Here is a 17504-nt window from a genome sequence, read left to right on the forward strand (position 1 = left end):
TGTCTGAGGGTCTGCGCCCTCCCCAGTTACAGTCTGTAACAGCTCTCTACACATGAGCGCTCCTCTGTGGGCTCTGTCTGTCTGAAGGGGGGGGGGTGCTCTTTCACTGGACGGTCCAGCTGTAGAACAGGTGCTGGACCTGTGTGCTGATGTTCCTCACTCTGATCTCTCTCTCTCTCTCCCCCTCTCCCCTCTCTCTAACCCCCTCCCCCCAGCCACGGCTGCTTCAGGAACCTGATAGATTTCTTTGAGATCCGCTGCTGCGGGCTGCTGCGGCCCGTGACGGTGGACTGGACCACGCAGTACACAATAGAGTACGACCAGACGTCTGGCTCGGGCTACCAGCTGGTGTAGAGATGAAGAGGAAGACAAGGGGAGGGGGGCGGGTAGGGGGGAGTTGAGCATCGCCCGGGTGGAAGGAAGTTTGGAAGGATTTACCCTCCCCACCCCCCACCCCCCAGCGTTCACATGGAGTGATGCTGTTCTTGGGAGCGCTTGCTTTTTGGGACCATCTCTCACCGATCAACAGACTCAGCCAGGACTCGCATGCTGTTACAGGGCGACACCACACCTACACCCGGCCCTCTCTCCGCCCCCCCTCACGCCTTCAGTACTACTACTTCTATTCCACAACATCAGACTTTATTACTGTAGTCCACTGCTACCACGCCCCCACACCTCGTCTCTTCTCCTGAGCCCCTTGGACGGTGCGTTGCTGCCAGGCACGAACGGGGGGAGAGAGGCCGACGGATGAAATCAAAGCTCTTGTGTTTGTACTGGAGACGTGAGACAGCAGCGCCATAATGTGGCAGTGTCCTTCTCCCGCCCCCCGCCCCCCACCACTGCATATCCTTATTTATGGTGTCCATGTGCCCTGTAAGTGTTTTTGGTTTGGACTGGTTCAGGGACTCTGTGATGATGAACTGTGGCGGCCTGAGAAGCTGAAGGAAAGTTTTAGTTTTTCCTCTTTTTTTTTGAAATCATTCATTTGTTTCGGTGCGACAGAGAAAAGGGAATGTCTTGTTAAGGTCTTGATTTTGCACCAAGATGAGTTTTGAGTTGAGGAGGATTTGCCAACATAGTTGAACTTATCAGAGGAAACGTGTTGGAGTTGCTGGAGGAGTCCAGGGCCTCGCCTGCTGCAGTGAAGCTGCATCCTCTGACGGTGAAGCGTGAGGCGCCGAGGTGTTTTTCCAGTCACACATTGTGATGTTGTGGCAGGATTAAGTGCATGAACAGAGACTCCTCCAGCAGCGACCACTAGACGTGACAGAAAATATCCTACAGACAATGTGATACAGGTATATTTATTTTAAGACTATTTATAGATAAACTAACTGTTCTAGCGCCAACGTTTTTACAATTATGTCATTTTAGCTGAGTAGTTTTTATGAGAAAAGAACATGAAGCAGTACCTGGAGCCACAGCGAGCGTATTTATTAACAGGACAGAAGGAAGAGAGCAGCAGGACAGACGAGTTTACAACAAAGGTTCATTCCGTGTGTTTTTCTCAAGCAGCTGTAAAGTCTTATTTGTTTTGTTTGTCTGCCTCCAACATTGCACTGAGTCTTTTTTAGTGATTTTTTTTTTTAAGTTCTATTTTTATTCTTTATTATTTTTTTGGCCGTTACTGAATGCCACCTCCCGCTGACACTTCCATTGTTTACAGAGAGGAGGAGGGGCCATCACATCACATCCTGTCTGGCCCCCCCGCAGTCGGCTCCACAGCAGCAGCAGCAGCAGCAGTAGCAGCAGCAGCAGGATGGACTGGAGTGTAAAGAATGTGCATCTGTACATAAATGATATCTTCTCTGTAATCTCTTTTCTCTCGTCAGTGTTGGTCGAAGGTGCTCCTGGAAACTTTAGTTTCTTTTAAGTTGAGGGGGATTTCTTGTTTCTTTTTTCCAACCGAATGGAAAGAAGAAACCCACGTGACTCTTCTCCAAGTGTATGACTGTAGCGTTTCGTGACGTCCCACACTGCTGTCTATAGGCATTTTAACCCCTGAAGTTCCCCCGCCAAGAAACTCCTCTGCATGTACGATGCTTGGGACAGCCGGGCTCTCGCCGCCCCCGTCGACCCAACCCCATCGTCATCACCATGGTGACAGCCTGGCAAGCCACGTGTCTGTATATAGTGAATGTTAAGTATTTGCAAGTACTTTTCTGCATTATGTTGTCTGTTCCTTTAGTTCTGTTTTTGAATTACTTCCTCCTGAATCCAGTGTGTAGTGGAAGTTTTCTTTCAGGTTGCCAGATTTCCAGTGTGTAATATATTTGAATGTTCCATGCTTGTGGACTCTGTAGTCATCCTAAAGGGTTTTTTATTTCTGTGTCATATACCGCTGGGTTTGTTATACCACTGGATGTACAAATTGTAAAGCAAAGACACTAGAGAACAAAGGCAGACGCCAACTTTTTTTGTTTTTGTTTTCTAAAAGCTGAAATGTGATCATGCAATAGTTTTAAGGACAGAGGGAGGTCGTATTAAACAGAGGCCTCCCAAACCTTTGGGCCTCATGTTTGCATCATCAGAAGAGGACGGTTATGTCATCATTCCACGTTTCACTGCCCCCATCTCTCTAACCAAGCACTGATGTCACTTCTGCCCCGCTGAGGCGGCAGGCGGCCGCTCCTCTCTGCGTGGTCATGACAGGCTGTAGATTTCATATGGGCACCAATAACTAACCACTCGTGTTGGAACGCTGCCCCTGAGGTGACGGGAGCGGTTTGTTTTCAGGGCAGCGTCCAGCACTCCCAGCTCATCCGGGACACCAACTCAAAGCCATTTCAGTCGTCACTAGTTCTTCCAGCAGCCTAACGTCTCTGTTCGTCTCCCTCTCACCTCATCAAGTGGGATAAGAAAACAAAAAAGATAAAGCACATAATCATTTCCAGTGCCTCTGCCCACCTTCAGACATCACTGTAACTCCGCTTCAGATGTAAACATATGGGCATGGTTCAGTTTTAATGGCTTTAATAATAAAATACAGTCAAATGTGAAGTGGTTTGGTCTGTTTCTCTTTTATTTGCATCATGAGCACCAACTTCAGCATAAAAGCATATGAGGGAGAAAGCAGAACTCCGGTTGGTGTTGGTGTGATGAGCCGTCACTGAGCGTGAACCAGAGCGCCGGCTCCTTGGCCGTAACCGAAGCCTTTGGGCCCGAAGTTCTTGGCGTAGCAGGCTGTGGAAGGACAGCAGGACAGGATATGTGAGCGAGCTGCAGACTATTCTTCCATCGCTGGGTGAAAAATGTAACTTAAGACTCAAAATATGACAGAACACCTGCTAACGTAGAAAAGCACCTGTGCGTACGTTAGCTTGTCTGCAAAATGTTAAAGCAGAAGGAAGGGAAAGCTGCTACCAGCTTAAAGTGAACCCTGTTAAAAGACAGTGTGTGAGCAGCAGTCACTGTCACTGGGGGGCCGCTGAACAGGACAGTACTGAAGTCTGCAAGGAGAGAAGCAGATTTGTTCAAACACCTTCTCAGTACTCTCACAGAGTTTCTGTGGACAGACCCATCATGACGTAGCGCCTCGCTGAAGCCCACAGCTGGAGAACTGAAGGTTTTCAGATGCCTGTGGAAAAGATCCTGCCAACTTCTCCTCTGTCAAGAATTCACCTTCAACTAGCGGTCAACGTGGTCACTGTGTTAATCATTAATCAATCATAATGCCAAACTGTCATTTAACACACTACTATAATTATTAACTATCTGAGGGACATTTATCTCTGATAGCCAAATTATCCCAAAAATGGTGCGAACACCAGCATGAAGTGTGAGATCAGAGTCCAGGCCACACTGCCAGTCTTTGTCACTGTTGCCATGACGATGCACCTGAGCTAACTAGCCACCTCTCGGCAGATGCCTCCATTTTACAGCTTCGCATTTACAGCTCCCCCCCCCAATAGTTCCTGCACAACTTCACCCTGAGTGTAAGTCTGCTCCTCTGAGCTAACTGTGAGAGATCACAGTCACCTCAGCAGCTTCCTCCCAGACTCTCCTCTCACCTTTGCAGTAGATTTCTCCATCCTTCTCCGTCTGAGTGGTCGACTCCAGGCTCTTACCACACTTTGCACAGCGGAAGCAGTTCTTGTGCCACGGCTGTGAGGAGAGGGAGAGAGAGAGGGAGGAAGGGGGAGAGAGAGAGAGATGACTTCCAGCCACACTGGACCCTCCTCAGCTGTCTGCTTCATGCTGAACCTGCCTTCGGTTGTAGGCTTGAACACAGTGAAGACAAAGAGGACGGTGTGTGCAGTAGCTCCAGACACTTACAGGTTGTCCTGTAGCCTAGGAAACACATTACTAGCCCCCCCGCCCAATGACATCACGTGCTGGAGATGAGCTGCTGTGAATCCACATGTGACCACCGACAGGAAGACAACACTCCCATTCTGGAGGAAACAGACTCCTCTGTGGACAGGTTTTCATGGGAGTCACTGCTAAACTGAACTTCCTGCTGATACGTCTCCAGAGTGGGAGCCTCATGATGTCAGCAACATCTGCCAGAGCCAGCGTCCGTTAGTGCCAGCTGTTAGGACGCTCACATCCACAAACACAGCACTCATGTTCTCTGTGGTCCTGTGCAGTCACAGGGACCAGCACCGCTGCCACACAGCTTCATGGAAATACACAGCTCTGTCTAATGGTGGTTCTGTAAAGATGAGGACACAGCGCATATTGGAAAGGTCGATTAGAACCTCGTGAGGTTCACGCTGCAGTCTAAACGCTGCGAGGCACACAGGGTTTAGTCATTACCAGTGAAACAGCAGGACAGAGACGTGTGTGCTCCACAGCTCTCTCGCTTAATGAATCCTCACAGTCATCACTGGCTGCCTGGCTCCACCAGTGACAGCCTGATAGTCGCATTGGCTAATATCTTGGCAAATGCCTAAATTTAAAGCCTGACTTAGCGTATTGTATATTGTAAGTGTGTCTTTTATCCTGAAAACACGTCTCTGGCTTTGCTACATCCTAGATTCATTGTTTAAACCACAGTCAGCAGCAGCAGTCAGAGTACCGCCATCCATCTGTGACCTGAGCTAAATGCTACAGTCAGCACGCCAACGTGGCCAAAGGGCCGACTGAAACATGCTGATGGTAAACGGGAAGGATGTCCACCATGTTACCCATTTTAGCTTAGCCTGTTAGCATGCTACCATGTGCTAATTAGCACTACACACACAGTGCAGCTGAGGCTGACGGACTGCTGATCTGTCTACTTGTCATTAATATATCAGGACATCCCAGAGCAGACGTCAGGCTTCAGACAACACTCTCACCTTGCCTGCCCCCATGATCTTCTCGGCAGCATACACTGAGTCTCCACACCGGCCACACTTCTCTGAACCTCCAAACTTCTGGGCAAACTTGGACGGGTTGGGGTTGGTGGTCGGTCTGTGAGTCTGTGTCCTGGGACCAAGACAGCACATAAAGTACAAATCATTCACAACATCTGAAGTCCCAACGATCTACTGTCCATCTTTATTCTGTCAGTGGAAGCTTGAGGATCATCCGCTAGAAATGAAATCAGTATCAGAGAAAATCAGAAGCTGGTCTCTTCTAAAGCAAACATGAAGTCGTTCACTAATGACCAAGAACACTGACCTCTGACCTCAGTGATTAACACCACAGTTCAACATTCATTCTGAAGTTCATTAATATCTGTTGAGACAACTTTGGGGCTGAATGAAGCCCTTTGTGGCCGGGCACAGAGAGGAGGATGGGCAGGTAGGTGTGTGCTGCTCTGTCCAGCACTGCTGGTACAGTCTGCCTTTACCTGCTGGGGGTCCAGCTTGGATCTTGTAACAGAGCAGCACTGTGACCATGTCTGTGTTTGACATTCGCTCTCGTGAATTCTGTGTGAAGTTTCCTTTTTTAGTTGGTGTATCTGTGCTGTGCTATGCTGCTGCAGGTTCAGACCCATGAATGCCTGCTGTGTGCAGACAACTCTCAAACATCATTACATTACATGTGTGCACTGAACTCACTGACCTCTCCGACCACTTAGACAATTAGTCTGATGAATGATCCTTTGTTCAGGCATTCAGCTGCGTTATAGTGACTCTGCTAAATGCTGATTTTGTAGTTCCTGGCAGCACAGCAGGGACATAATGGTTTTTCACTGTAGAACTCTATCTAATCTTGTACTTGAGCAGTGTTTTATCGGCCCATCAAATGGAAACCCTGCAGAGCCTGAATGGGTGTCGACACAACTCTGACCAAACCAAGCAAGTAGTTAAGGGCCGACAGACACACACACACACACACACACACACACAGGACTGATGACAACACATCAGTGTCACAGTGACTGGCAGCTGCTCGTCTCACTGCTCTACAGTCACCCTGCAGCCTGGAGACTGGCTGTGTTACATTCAGCCCTCACACAGCTTACTCTTCATGTTTGATTCCCAGCCGTTCTCCTCGGTCCATGTTCAGCGTCCCTGCCCCCTGACCGTAGCCGTAGCCTTTGGGGCCGTACTTCTTCCCGTAGCAGGACTTGCAGTAGATCTCCTGGTCGTGACTGGCCAGTGTGGTGCTGTCTAAGCCCTTTCTGCAGACCACTGAGGACAGACAGACAGACAGACAGACAGACAGACAGATTGAATGTAGTGGACGTGTAAAGAATAAGAAGATTCAGTTGAACATTGAGCACTAAAAGGAGTGGAAATGTCAGCCGAAGTGTGAGTGATAAATGATGACACATTGAGGAAGGGTCAGTTGAAGTGGAAGTCTTGTTCATTTTAAATGTTTGGAATGAGAGAAGTCACTGGAAGTGTTGGCTGAGCTGTGAAAGCAGTTGCAGTGAACTGGAATAAGTTTTGTTTTCCTTGGAAAGATCTAAATGTTGAAGTGTCAGTGCTATCGCTGAAGGCAGATGAACTGTTAATTGAAGAACAAAAGATGAAAATAGTGAAATCGATCCTTGACTTCCTCTTTAAAGTGCTTTCTTTAGGTACCAGCTGACACTTCAGACCCTTCAGGTTACACATCAAACTCCTTCACTGTCCAAGGTATACAAAATACGCAGTTCCACTCGTAATACACAGTTTACTCCAACGTTCACTACTTGCACTCCAGCTGACATTTCACCTTGTTCTGATTTAACTGAAGAATTCCTTTTCAACTGAGTTTAGTAGATTTAAACTTTTAAGCAGTACACTGTGGCTGCTGGACAAACCCACTGGCAGCTTTGTACCAAGTAAAGACAGCACAGTGTGTAAAAAACAAAGAACTGCAGCGACTACTGACTGCACACTGCCTGTAGGGATTAATGGAATTCTTCACACACCAGCCTGCACTGTGTGACCGTCTGATACGGGTCTAAGATTTCACACAGCTGGCCACAAAAATGTCCCCAGTCACATCAGTCTGACCTTGTATTTCTGTACATCTCATACCTCATATTTCCTGGACCATCTTTTTTTTGCATTGTTATGGTTTCCTGAATATTTCCAGCTTCTACCATTAAGCTGCACTTGCTGCAGCTGATATAAAACCTGAGTCTGTGTCATATGACTCATATGAGGCTGCCTTTCATGCACAAAAATGAAAACTGGTGAATGTCTAAGAATGTCAAACTGAGAAACCGGAGGAAAAGGCAGGTTCCCCTGCTCATCAACTCTCTGGTAGAAGCGTCAGACAAAGCTGCCTTTGTATGCAGCATCCTTTGTGGCTCAGATTGCTTTGGTCTCCTCTTGACAGCAGCTAAATGAAGGCGTTTGTGTAATCCTGGTCTCCGTGTGTGAGGTCTTTGAGGGAACAGCTTCACTGACATTTCAAGGATGGTTCAGGAGCAGGACAGGCCGCCCACTCATCCCGCAAACTGACAATAATCCAGTATGAAGTCAACCAGCGGTGACCAGTCAGAGAAATGTCATTTCAAGCTTCCTTTGATGAACTGTGCAGAGGTGAACCTGAGTGCACTGGTCCATCGCCTGGCTCGTCCCTGGACTGGTCTCTGGCCCTGGCCTTTCATGGCTCTGCAGCTTGAAGCTCAAACACAGCACAGCAAAAACCAGGGTTCAAACCTGTGCTGGAAGTCCTTCACTATTCTTTTTAGCCTTTTACGCTTTATTAGACAAATACAGTGGAGAGAGATAGGAAACAGGAGAGAGAGAGAGAGAGAGAGAGAAGACCTGCAGCAAAGGGCCACAAGCCGGCATCAATTCCAGGCTGCTGGGGTAAGGCCTAAGGCTTCATGGTACGCACTCTACCAGGTGAGCCAACGAGACGCCCAAAAGACTTAATGTTACCTTGTCAAGGTTGCAGAAGTGCTTGGATTTTGAATAAAGTTCTTGAAACTGTTTGAAATGCTAATGTTGCTATCATGAGATGAGATGAGATGAGATGAGATGAGATATTCCTTTATTAGTCCCACAACAGGGAAATTGGAAACTAGATAGTTCACTTTTAAGATAAAGAAATAAAATGAGTCGGACTTAGCTAACTGATTTGAGTACATTTGCACTCAAATGATTTACCCCCCCCCCCCCCTCTCACTACCCCCCCCCCTGAGGAGGCAGGAGGACAAAACCCCTCCAGAGACTGTAAAAGACAGCAGTAAGGCTGAGGTTCCAGTTCCTACAGTAAGGAGCACACTAAACACTGAAGGCCTGAACTCTAAGAAGTTCACCACTACTGACCCAAAAGCACAAGACAAGTCGGCTCCAATAAGCTTGAAACCATATAAATAAGACACAGAAGTTTGGGGATTCTGCTCTGTGGAGCGATGAAACAAAAGTGGAACTTTTCAGGTCTATGGATCAGCAGTATGTCTGGAGGAGGAAGAATGAGGCAGACCCTGAAAAGAACCCCCTGCCTACAGTGAAGCATGGCGGTGGTTCACTGATGCTCTGGGGCTGGAAACCTGCAGCGTTTGGAGGGCAACATGGATTCAATGAAGTATCAGGAAATCCAGGAGAAAACATCAGGCTGTCAGTGAGGAAGCTGAAGCTTGGGTGTCACTGGACCTTCCAACAGGACAGTGATCCCAAACATTCCTCAAAGTCCACCAAGGCTTGGCTTCAGAAAAAGTCCTGGAAGATACCAGAGTGGCCGTCACAGTTACCTGACTAGAATCTCACAGAAAATCTGGTGGGATTTGAAGATAGCGGTTGCAGCACACAAACCCAAGAACATTAGAGAGCTGGGGGCTCTAGTTGTGTTGAGCTACTTCGATTGTTCTTGTTTCTTGAGTGTAGCTGTATATGTAATTTACCATAGTAAGATGATGGAAAGTTGAAATACACCTTGAAAATAAGTCAAAACTGCTTGAATTTGACCTTGAAAAAGATGCAACTCTGAGGAACAGTGGAACACGTGTCCTTTACTGTACTATAGATAACGTGCAGGTTGAAGTGACTTCTGCTTTGGTATCACACTGACATCATTCCATTTAGACTTTTGCCAGGTCAGGCAACAGCTACTAAAATGCCTTCAAAGCAAAATAACTGTGTGTGTTTGTCTAAGCTCCAGTGAGAATCATCTGGGACGTAACAGGTGCCTTTTCAATTCAACTTCACATTGTCCTTTTTATAACCTTTCTCACCATTTTTCTCAACGTTAGTCTGCCAGGTTACATTTTTGAGGCCATGGTTCTTCCAGATATCATTTCTTAAATCTAAAATGATTCAGAATATTTGATTGTGGGTGCCTGTTAAAATGTGATATAGGACATCTACTAAGTAGTTCCAGTGAACTGTTCTACATTAATGCACTGGCTGTGTTAAATGAGTAACCATAGCAACACAGATGCAGTCTGAGCCTCTTTTGCAGTTTAATGCAACATGTTGACAAGCTAACTTATTTCCAACAATGAGTGTCCTCATCCTCTGAACAACACAGGATGTGGACTGCAACACACAAGCTGCAGGAAGTAGACTGCCCCTCTGAACTCAGTGACACTTTGTGCCACACCACCACAGTGTCCTGACGTACAGGAGTGTAGTCTGGTACGGCAGCAGCTCAGCAGCTGACAAAATGGCTCCAAAGAGTAACAAAAACTGGAAGACAGCTCCATCTCTGGATGTCTGCAGAAAGTATCCAGCATCATACCGGATCATTCCCTCTGTACTTCATGGGTCAGAACATGCAACAACACTTCACAGTTAGTTGTTCCACAAGTGGAGGCGTTACTACTGTACTTACTGCAGAGAAAGCAGCACTTGTGGAAACTCTTCCCGTCACACTGCACCTCCTCAGCATGGTAGACCGTCCCACGGCACGCCGCACACTTGTTGCCTCCTCCCCAGTTTGGCATTGTTTGTGGTTCTAAGAGGAGACACAGAGAAGGTATGAGAGGCTGGAGCACCTCTCCTCCGTCCCCATCTAAACCTGGGAAACAAAACACCTTTTCACTCCATTCACAGAGGAAAGATGAGCATGAATGTTTTTCAGCAACGCCCCTCTGCATTCACTTTCACACCAAGTGGCCCCCCCACAGGATGAATGCCTTGCTCACAGGCACATCAGCTGTAGTCCTTGACAGAGAGGAGCGTGTTCCTCCCTCCTTGAAGACTCAGTGAGTTCTTGTTATATATCTGCCTTTGAATTCCAAACCACAGCTCCAGGCCACAGCAGGAAAAGACAAACACACACACAATGCAAAGGAGGTCGGCCTGAACAAGAGAGCAGACTAACACCCAAAGGAATGTTGCAGAGCTGTGGGGGGGGGTGTTTGTTGTCTGCAGGACACAAACAGCAAAGAAGAAGAGTGAGTGTGAAGTAAACCCTGCTGTTAGCACACAGTCCACATGGTGCAGCCATCCACTCTCTGACTAACATGTGCATCCGTCTGTAATTACAGACTCGCTCCCCTTTAAAATGTGTCAACAGGGCGTTGATGAGGCTCCATAAGGGACAAATTTAACATTTCAGACATTCTTCAAGTATCACCACAAAGCGGGCCTGCTGTGGTATCGTCCTTTGGAGGCTAAGATTACAAAGTGCTGTTATTCTTCATTAATAAAAGAAAACACAGAGCAGTAGAAACTATTCATCTTGTCAGTCGCCAAGTCCTCCTCCCAGCTCAATTAGAGAGTGCAGGACAGGCCCGAGCACGAGCGGGGATCTAAAGATCACCGGCATCACCATTAGGAGGAGGTCGGCTGATGGCCGTGCAGACGAACACAGATCTCAGATCAGATCATTCTGATTCACTACTGACATCAAAGTTACCAAAGAACGATACTCATGCTGATCCCAAGTGTCTGAGAATCTCTTTCAGTATTTGGATCCAGAAAAGACTTGGAGATCATCAGCAGACACTGAGATGTCTCACTGACATTTTATTGTAGCTGAGCTCTTTAGGGAGGAGGGGGTCCGCTGCCCTTCACTGAGCCGGTGGTTCAGGGTGGAGGAGTTTGTCCGACCAGAGGGGGCTGCTGGCTGGAGGTCCTGTCTTCAGTGGGGGAGGACATGAAGTGGGGGTGGGGGTCCAGCTCTGTGCTCCTGTCGCTCTCACTACAGGCTTTTACTCACATTTCAGCCTCATCAGCCCCAAAACACCACCAGGCTCTTATGTGTTCTGTGCCTGTAGGACTGGTCCTGGTCCCTGTCCCTCCTGGTCTCTGTCCCTCCTGGTCCCTGTCCCTCCTGGACTCTGTCCCTCCTGGTCTCCTGTCCCTCCTGGTCTCTGTCCCTCCTGGTCTCCTGTCCCTCCTGGTCTCTGTCCCTCCTGGTCCCGGTCCCTCCTGGACTCTGTCCCTCCTGGTCTCTGTCCCTCCTGGTCTCCTGGTCTCTGTCCCTCCTGGTCTCCTGTCCCTCCTGGTCTCCTGTCCCTCCTGGTCCTGGTCCCTCCTGGTATCTGTCCCTCCTGGTCTCCTGGTCCTGGTCCCTCCTGGTCTCTGTCCCTCCTGGTCTCCTGTCCCTCTTGGTCTCCTGGTCCTGGTCCCTCCTGGTCTCTGTTAGTTAGTCCGTCCGTCAGTCGATTAGTTAGTTAGTCAGTAGTTAGGTAGTCGTTAGTTAGTTAGTCAGTCGATTAGTTAGTTAGTCAGTAGTTAGGTAGTCAGTAGTTAGTTAGTCAGTAGTTAGGTAGTCGTTAGTTAGTTAGTCGGTTAGTTAGTCAGTCGGTTAGTCAGTCGATTAGTTAGTTAGTCAGTAGTTAGGTAGTCGTTAGTTAGTTAGTCGGTTAGTTAGTCAGTCGGTTAGTCAGTCGATTAGTTAGTTAGTCAGTAGTTAGGTAGTCAGTAGTTAGTTAGTCAGTAGTTAGGTAGTCGTTAGTTAGTTAGTCGGTTAGTTAGTTAGTCGGTTAGTTAGTCAGTCGGTTAGTTAGTCGTTAGCTGCTAGTAAAGCTAGTAAAGCTGTCTAGCCTCAGGAACACTGACTGTCGGACAGCAGGACAAACTGAACACACTTACTGAGCGCTGTGCTGCCGTGGAGGTGAGACAGGCTCGGACCCAGCTGTCTGTCTGTCTGTCGGTCTGTCGGTCTGTCACCGTCTCTGCTCCGCTACACACACTCCCACTCACACACGGACTCACCGCCCCTGAGGAGGGCGTGAACTCACCACTGCTGCCTTCAGGTGCTGTAAGAAATTACAGAGAGTGTTGAACGGAGGACGATGAAGCGCTGCTGCACTGCAGTGAACAGGAAACAGTCTGAAGAGAAGAGAAGAGAATGTAGTTCTACTTTAGTAAGACTGACTAAGACCTAAGAATTGATCTGAAACGTGTATTTTTGTGAGCCACTCTCCCATAAAGGTCCTGTATTATGCAAAATGAGCTTTTTAAGGTCTTTTCAGCATTAATGTGTCCCTGTGTGCCTACAGACCTCCACACTATGAGAACAGACCGCTCTCTCTCTCTCTCTCTCTCTCTCTTTCTCCTGCCTCATCTTTCAGCGAATATGGGTGAAAATGATCGGTTTAGATTTGGCTCTCTTTATGATGTCATAAGGGGATCTGTTGATCATGTGACCTCCTGCAGTCCTTCAACAGGCGGACTGTCCCCACGCGTCCCCTGAGGCAGGAGAGAAGCAGCAGGTTGTTTCTGCTCCAGGCTGGAAACAGCTGCAGCATGAACATGTTCTAATAGAGACCTGAAAAGACCTTGAAAAAGTGCAGAATATGGAACCTTTAAAAAATGTTTTTGCCTTAAATGCATTTCAAAAGCATCCATGTTGCCATAGAAACGTGCCAGCAGCCATGTAGAGTGGCAGCTTTTGGGGGGGTATCACTCCTGTACCAAAATGGATGAGCTCCACTTTGTTTGACATGATTTTGGACCAGTGGCTCTGACTTGGAGTTGATGATGAAGACAGGATCACTGACTGGACTTTCGTGTGCTTAGTGTGAACAAAACTCAAGAACTCTTTTGGGATTTCTGCAGGAAAAAATGAGCTTCTTTCTCCTGCTGCCATTACAGGAAGTGAGGTGGAGACAGCAGGCTCTTCCATAAAGCCCATCTTGTGCTTGTCTGGGGCAGCAGTGTGTATCTATGATGATAAGAAGGGTTCATATCAGAAACGCTGTGAACAGATGAGTCTGTCTTGTAGTTATCCTGCCCCCTGCTGGGCTCTGTGTGTAAGTGACAGCTTGTGCCATCAGGCAGAGAAAATGTTTGGAGCCCAGAAAAACAGCCAAAGAGGCCAAAGAGGGGCTAAACGCAGACATCGTAGCTAGACTTCACCAGACACAATGACACGGTGCTCATCAGTCTCACATGTGAGGGTTAGGGAGACACAGTGAGGGAGCTAGCATGGGTTCAGCACAACATCGTACCAAGTATCTGGGAATCAAACCTGTGACCTTGAGTTTCAGGACCTTTTTCATGGCATCACTAGTCTCAGGTCTCACCACTGTGAAGCTACATGTGGTGCTGGGAGCACACTGGCATGATTAATTATATTTAATTAAAAGTTTAAACCATAAAATGAACCTCTTTTAAGGGGGGTGGGCTTAAATGAAGCCTAATTAAAGGCTTTCATGTACACAGAGATGCAGAGAATGTAGTTTTCAGTGAAACTAACATGTGTCATTGATCCAAGTCTCCTACTGTCACATATATCACAGACAGAAGCCTGCACTGACACCAGCAAACCTCAACTTCATTAGTTTTCAATTATGTTTTTTATTCTGAGAGGTCCTCAACAATAGAGCGCTTCATAGAAGAATATCAAATAATCTCCAGACTGACACGTCAATCAATCTCAATCAATCAATCAATCAATCAATCAATCTTTATTTATATAGCGCCAATTCATAACAGCGTTATCTCCAGACTCTTTCCATAAAGAGCAGGTCTAGACCAAACTCTTTAATTAGAGAGAGACCCAACGATTCAGGAATTCAACATTAAGGATTCAACAATCCCCACATGAGCAGCATCAGATATTATATTAGGACACAGTGGAGGAAGAACTCCCCTTTAACAGGAAGAAACCTGGAACAGACCCAGGCTCAATGTGGGGGGCTTCTGTAGGGGTCCGTGTTGGGTGGAGTTTGGACAGAGAGAGAGAGAGAGAGAGAGAGAGAGAGAGAGAGAGAGAGAGAGAGAGAGAGAGAGAGAGAGAACACAAACAGCAACCAACGTACTAACAGTGACTATAGCAGTAACAATAGGAGTGTGACTAACAGATTAGCAGTAAGATATTATTGAAAAACATGATGAGTATCCGACGATCCGCAGCAGAGATTCATGAAGCAGAGAATCACATCAGCAGGACCAGGACCAGGACCAGGATCCACAGGAACCTGAGAGATGAGAAAGCACAGAAAGGCTCCGGGGAAGATAGCAAGTTAGAGGCAGACATTTGGCTGACATGAGACATAACGATGGAGAGGAAGAGGAGGAGAGAGAATAGAGGAGCTCAGTGCACCATAGGAGTCCCCCGGCAGTCTGAGCCTATAGCAGCATAACTAGGGGCTGGTCTAAGGCCTGATCCAGCCCTAAACTATAGGCTTTATCACTAAGGAAGGTTTTTAGTCTACTCTTAAATGTAGAGAGGGTGTCTGCCCCCCCAACCCAGACTGGAAGGAGGTTCCACAGGAGAGGAGCCTGATAGCTGAAAGCTCTGGCTCCATCACTACTTTAGAGGACTTTAGGAACCACCAGTAGGCCTGCAGTCTGGGAGCACAGTGCTCTAGTGGGGTAGTACGGTACTATGAGCTCTTTAAGATATGATGGAGCCTGAACATTAAGAACCTTGTAGGTGAGGAGAAGGATTTTAAACTCTATTCTAGATTTTACTGGAAGCCAAAGAAGAGAAGCCAGTACAGGAGAAATGTGGTCTCTTCAGCATCCATCCCACTTTGGACGGAGCTGCGCTCTTATCTAGAAATATGTCGAAGTCTATAAATCCTAAAACTTGACAACCCAGTTGAGACCAGGAGGCAGAGCTGCAGTCTTACACACTTCTCTGCTCCTCCGTTAGTACAGTCACCCACCCAACATCCCATAGAGACTGTGTCCGTCCCCCGACCACTCAGATCATTTAGATCTATTAAGTCCAACAGGAGAGGAGTTCAGCATAAAAATCTAATCAAAGTTAATACCACCATTGGTACTATGAAACAGGACAGGAGAGTGAAATGTGGACTTTTAAACATCAGATCTCTGCCATCCAAAGCTGTTTTAGTAAATGATCTGATATCAGACCATGAAATTGATTTATTGTGTCTGACTGAAACCTGGCTACGTCCTGAGGAGTATGTTAGCCTTAATGAGGCCACCCCCCCCCCCAGTCATACTAATACTCATATTCCCAGAGATTCTGGACGAGGAGGTGGAGTTGCAGCAATCTTTAACTCTAGTTTAATAGTCCAACCTAGACCCAAACTTAATTATAACTCCTTTGAAAGTCTTACTCTTAGTTTTTTACACCCAACCTGGAAAACTCTAAAACCAGTGTTGGTTGTCACAGTGTACCGCCCTGCTGGTCCATACTCTGAGTTCTTAACTGAGTTTTCAGAGTTTTTATCAGATTTAGTCCTCAGTGTGGACAAAGTGATTATAGTAGGTGACTTTAATATAATTTAATATGGATAATGATAATGATAGTCTTAGCACTGCTTTTGTCTCACTACTGGACTCAATTGGCTTCTCCCAGAGTGTAAATGAACCAACTCACTGTTTTAACCACACTCTTGACCTTGTTCTGGCTTATGGTGTTGAAACTGAACAGTTAACAGTCTTCCCACATAACTCTATTTTATCAGACCATTACCTGTTAACATTTGATTTCTTGCTACAGGACTATGCTCTATATGACAGAGAGGTCCTCACTAGATCCTTATCTGATAGTGCTGTTGCCAAATTTAAGGAGGTGTTTCCTTCAGTATTTCAGCCAGTGTGTCCCTGTGCTGTGGATGACCCCCATGCTAATCTGAGCCCCTCCCAAATTGATTATCTGGTTGATAGTGCTGCAGGTTCACTGCGAATGACACTAGACTCTATTGCCCCTCTAAAAAAGAAGAGAATTAAAGAAAAGAGACAAGCTCCCTGGTATAACTCCCAGACACGTGAGCTTAAGCAACATTCACGAAGGCTAGAAAGGACATGGCGGGCCACCAAAGTGGAAGAATCCCGTTTAATCTGGCAAGATAGTCTTAAAACCTATAGAAAGGCCCTCTGTAATGCCAGAGCCGCCTACTACTCCTCATTAATAGAAGAAAATAAAAGCAACCCTAGATTCCTTTTCAGCACAATAGCTAGGCTGACAAGGAGCCAGAACTCTATTGATCCTTGTGTTCCCTTAGAGCTCAGTAGTAACGACTTCATGAGCTTCTTTAATGATAAAATTCTAACTATTAGGGACAAAATTCATCACCTCCTGCCCTTAACAGGGTCTGGTCCAACCTCAAACCTAGGAACCATAGAAACAGCTGTTAGACCTGATGTGTACTTGGACTGTTTTTCTCCAATTGATCTTCCTGAATTGGCCTCAATAATCTCCTCATCCAAACCTTCAACATGTCTCCTAGACCCCATTCCTACTGGACTACTAAAGGAGGTCCTGCCCTTAATCAACACGTCCTTACTGGATGTGATCAATCAGTCTTTACTAACAGGCTATGTACCACAGTCCTTTAAAGTAACAGTAATTAAACCTCTCCTGAAAAAGCCCAGTCTGGATTCAGGTGTATTAGCTAAGGTTTAATTACTGCACGTCATTTGGGTTTTACTTTAGAACACTATCACAGTGGGAACGCTCTATGGCAGTGGTCCCCAAACTACGGCCCATGGGCCGGATACGGCCCGCCTCCACATTTGGCCCGGCCTCCTGAACAATACCAGAGACGCATTATGATTTTTTTTTTCAGTCTGGCCACGCGATCGAGACTAATACACACATAGAACGTGACATTCTATTCCACCCTTCTGCAGTCTGTGCCCCTATCTGAACCCCCCCCCCCAGAAAAAAAGTCTTTGATTTGAAATTTTATTGATTTCATAAATAGTGTAATTTTATTTCAGAAAGTGTTATTTATTTCCTGACTTTTTTTTCTGTGAAGATCCCGGAAAGGCTTATTAATATTTGCTTATGTGTGGCTTTCTGGA

General features: G+C 46.8%; 3 protein-coding genes across 3 annotated transcripts in view; 1 reads left to right on the forward strand and 2 right to left on the reverse strand.

Moving 5' to 3' along the window:
• The window catches only part of zdhhc17 (zinc finger DHHC-type palmitoyltransferase 17), a 23325-nt gene extending 20322 nt beyond the window's left edge, over positions 1 to 3003 (forward strand). The window contains exon 17 of the mRNA XM_070853558.1: positions 216 to 3003. Within this exon, the coding sequence (XP_070709659.1) occupies positions 216 to 354 (139 nt within the window). The 3' untranslated portion in view covers positions 355 to 3003. The remainder of the gene's footprint in view (positions 1 to 215) is intronic.
• On the reverse strand, positions 3000 to 12463 carry csrp2 (cysteine and glycine-rich protein 2). The gene is made up of 6 exons (XM_070853559.1): positions 12366 to 12463; positions 10156 to 10278; positions 6401 to 6569; positions 5286 to 5415; positions 4014 to 4107; positions 3000 to 3186 (listed from the first exon to the last, which is right to left on the reverse strand). Exons 2-6 carry the CDS (start codon positions 10265 to 10267, stop codon positions 3110 to 3112), a joined length of 582 nt encoding a protein of 193 aa, XP_070709660.1. The 5' UTR covers positions 10268 to 10278; positions 12366 to 12463; the 3' UTR covers positions 3000 to 3109.
• Positions 11500 to 13777, reverse strand: LOC139222277 (U1 small nuclear ribonucleoprotein 70 kDa-like). The gene is made up of 2 exons (XM_070854246.1): positions 13747 to 13777; positions 11500 to 11909 (listed from the first exon to the last, which is right to left on the reverse strand). The coding sequence occupies exons 1-2, from the start codon at positions 13775 to 13777 to the stop codon at positions 11500 to 11502; spliced, it is 441 nt and encodes a 146-aa protein (XP_070710347.1).
• Positions 13778 to 17504: the final 3727 nt, after the last annotated feature.

This window comes from Pempheris klunzingeri, chromosome 22 (assembly GCF_042242105.1).
Source record: "Pempheris klunzingeri isolate RE-2024b chromosome 22, fPemKlu1.hap1, whole genome shotgun sequence".
Lineage (NCBI taxonomy): Eukaryota > Metazoa > Chordata > Actinopteri > Acropomatiformes > Pempheridae > Pempheris > Pempheris klunzingeri.

What these genes read in the sequence shown, in the direction of transcription:
- csrp2 (XM_070853559.1), bottom strand. Translation starts at nt 10,267, where the DNA reads ATGCCAAACTGGGGAGGAGGCAACAAGTGTGCGGCGTGCCGTGGGACG. An exon ending in CAAGTGCTGCTTTCTCTGCA is followed by an intron (nt 6,570 to 10,155) that starts GTAAGTACAGTA and finishes GTCTGTCCTCAG; the next exon opens with TGGTCTGCAGAAAGGGCTTA. An exon ending in TGGAGAAATCTACTGCAAAG is followed by an intron (nt 3,187 to 4,013) that starts GTGAGAGGAGAG and finishes GTCCTTCCACAG; the next exon opens with CCTGCTACGCCAAGAACTTC.
- LOC139222277 (XM_070854246.1), bottom strand. Translation starts at nt 13,777, where the DNA reads ATGAAAAAGGTCCTGAAACTCAAGGTCACAG. An exon ending in CCTGAAACTCAAGGTCACAG is followed by an intron (nt 11,910 to 13,746) that starts GTTTGATTCCCA and finishes ACTAACTAACAG; the next exon opens with AGACCAGGAGGGACCAGGAC.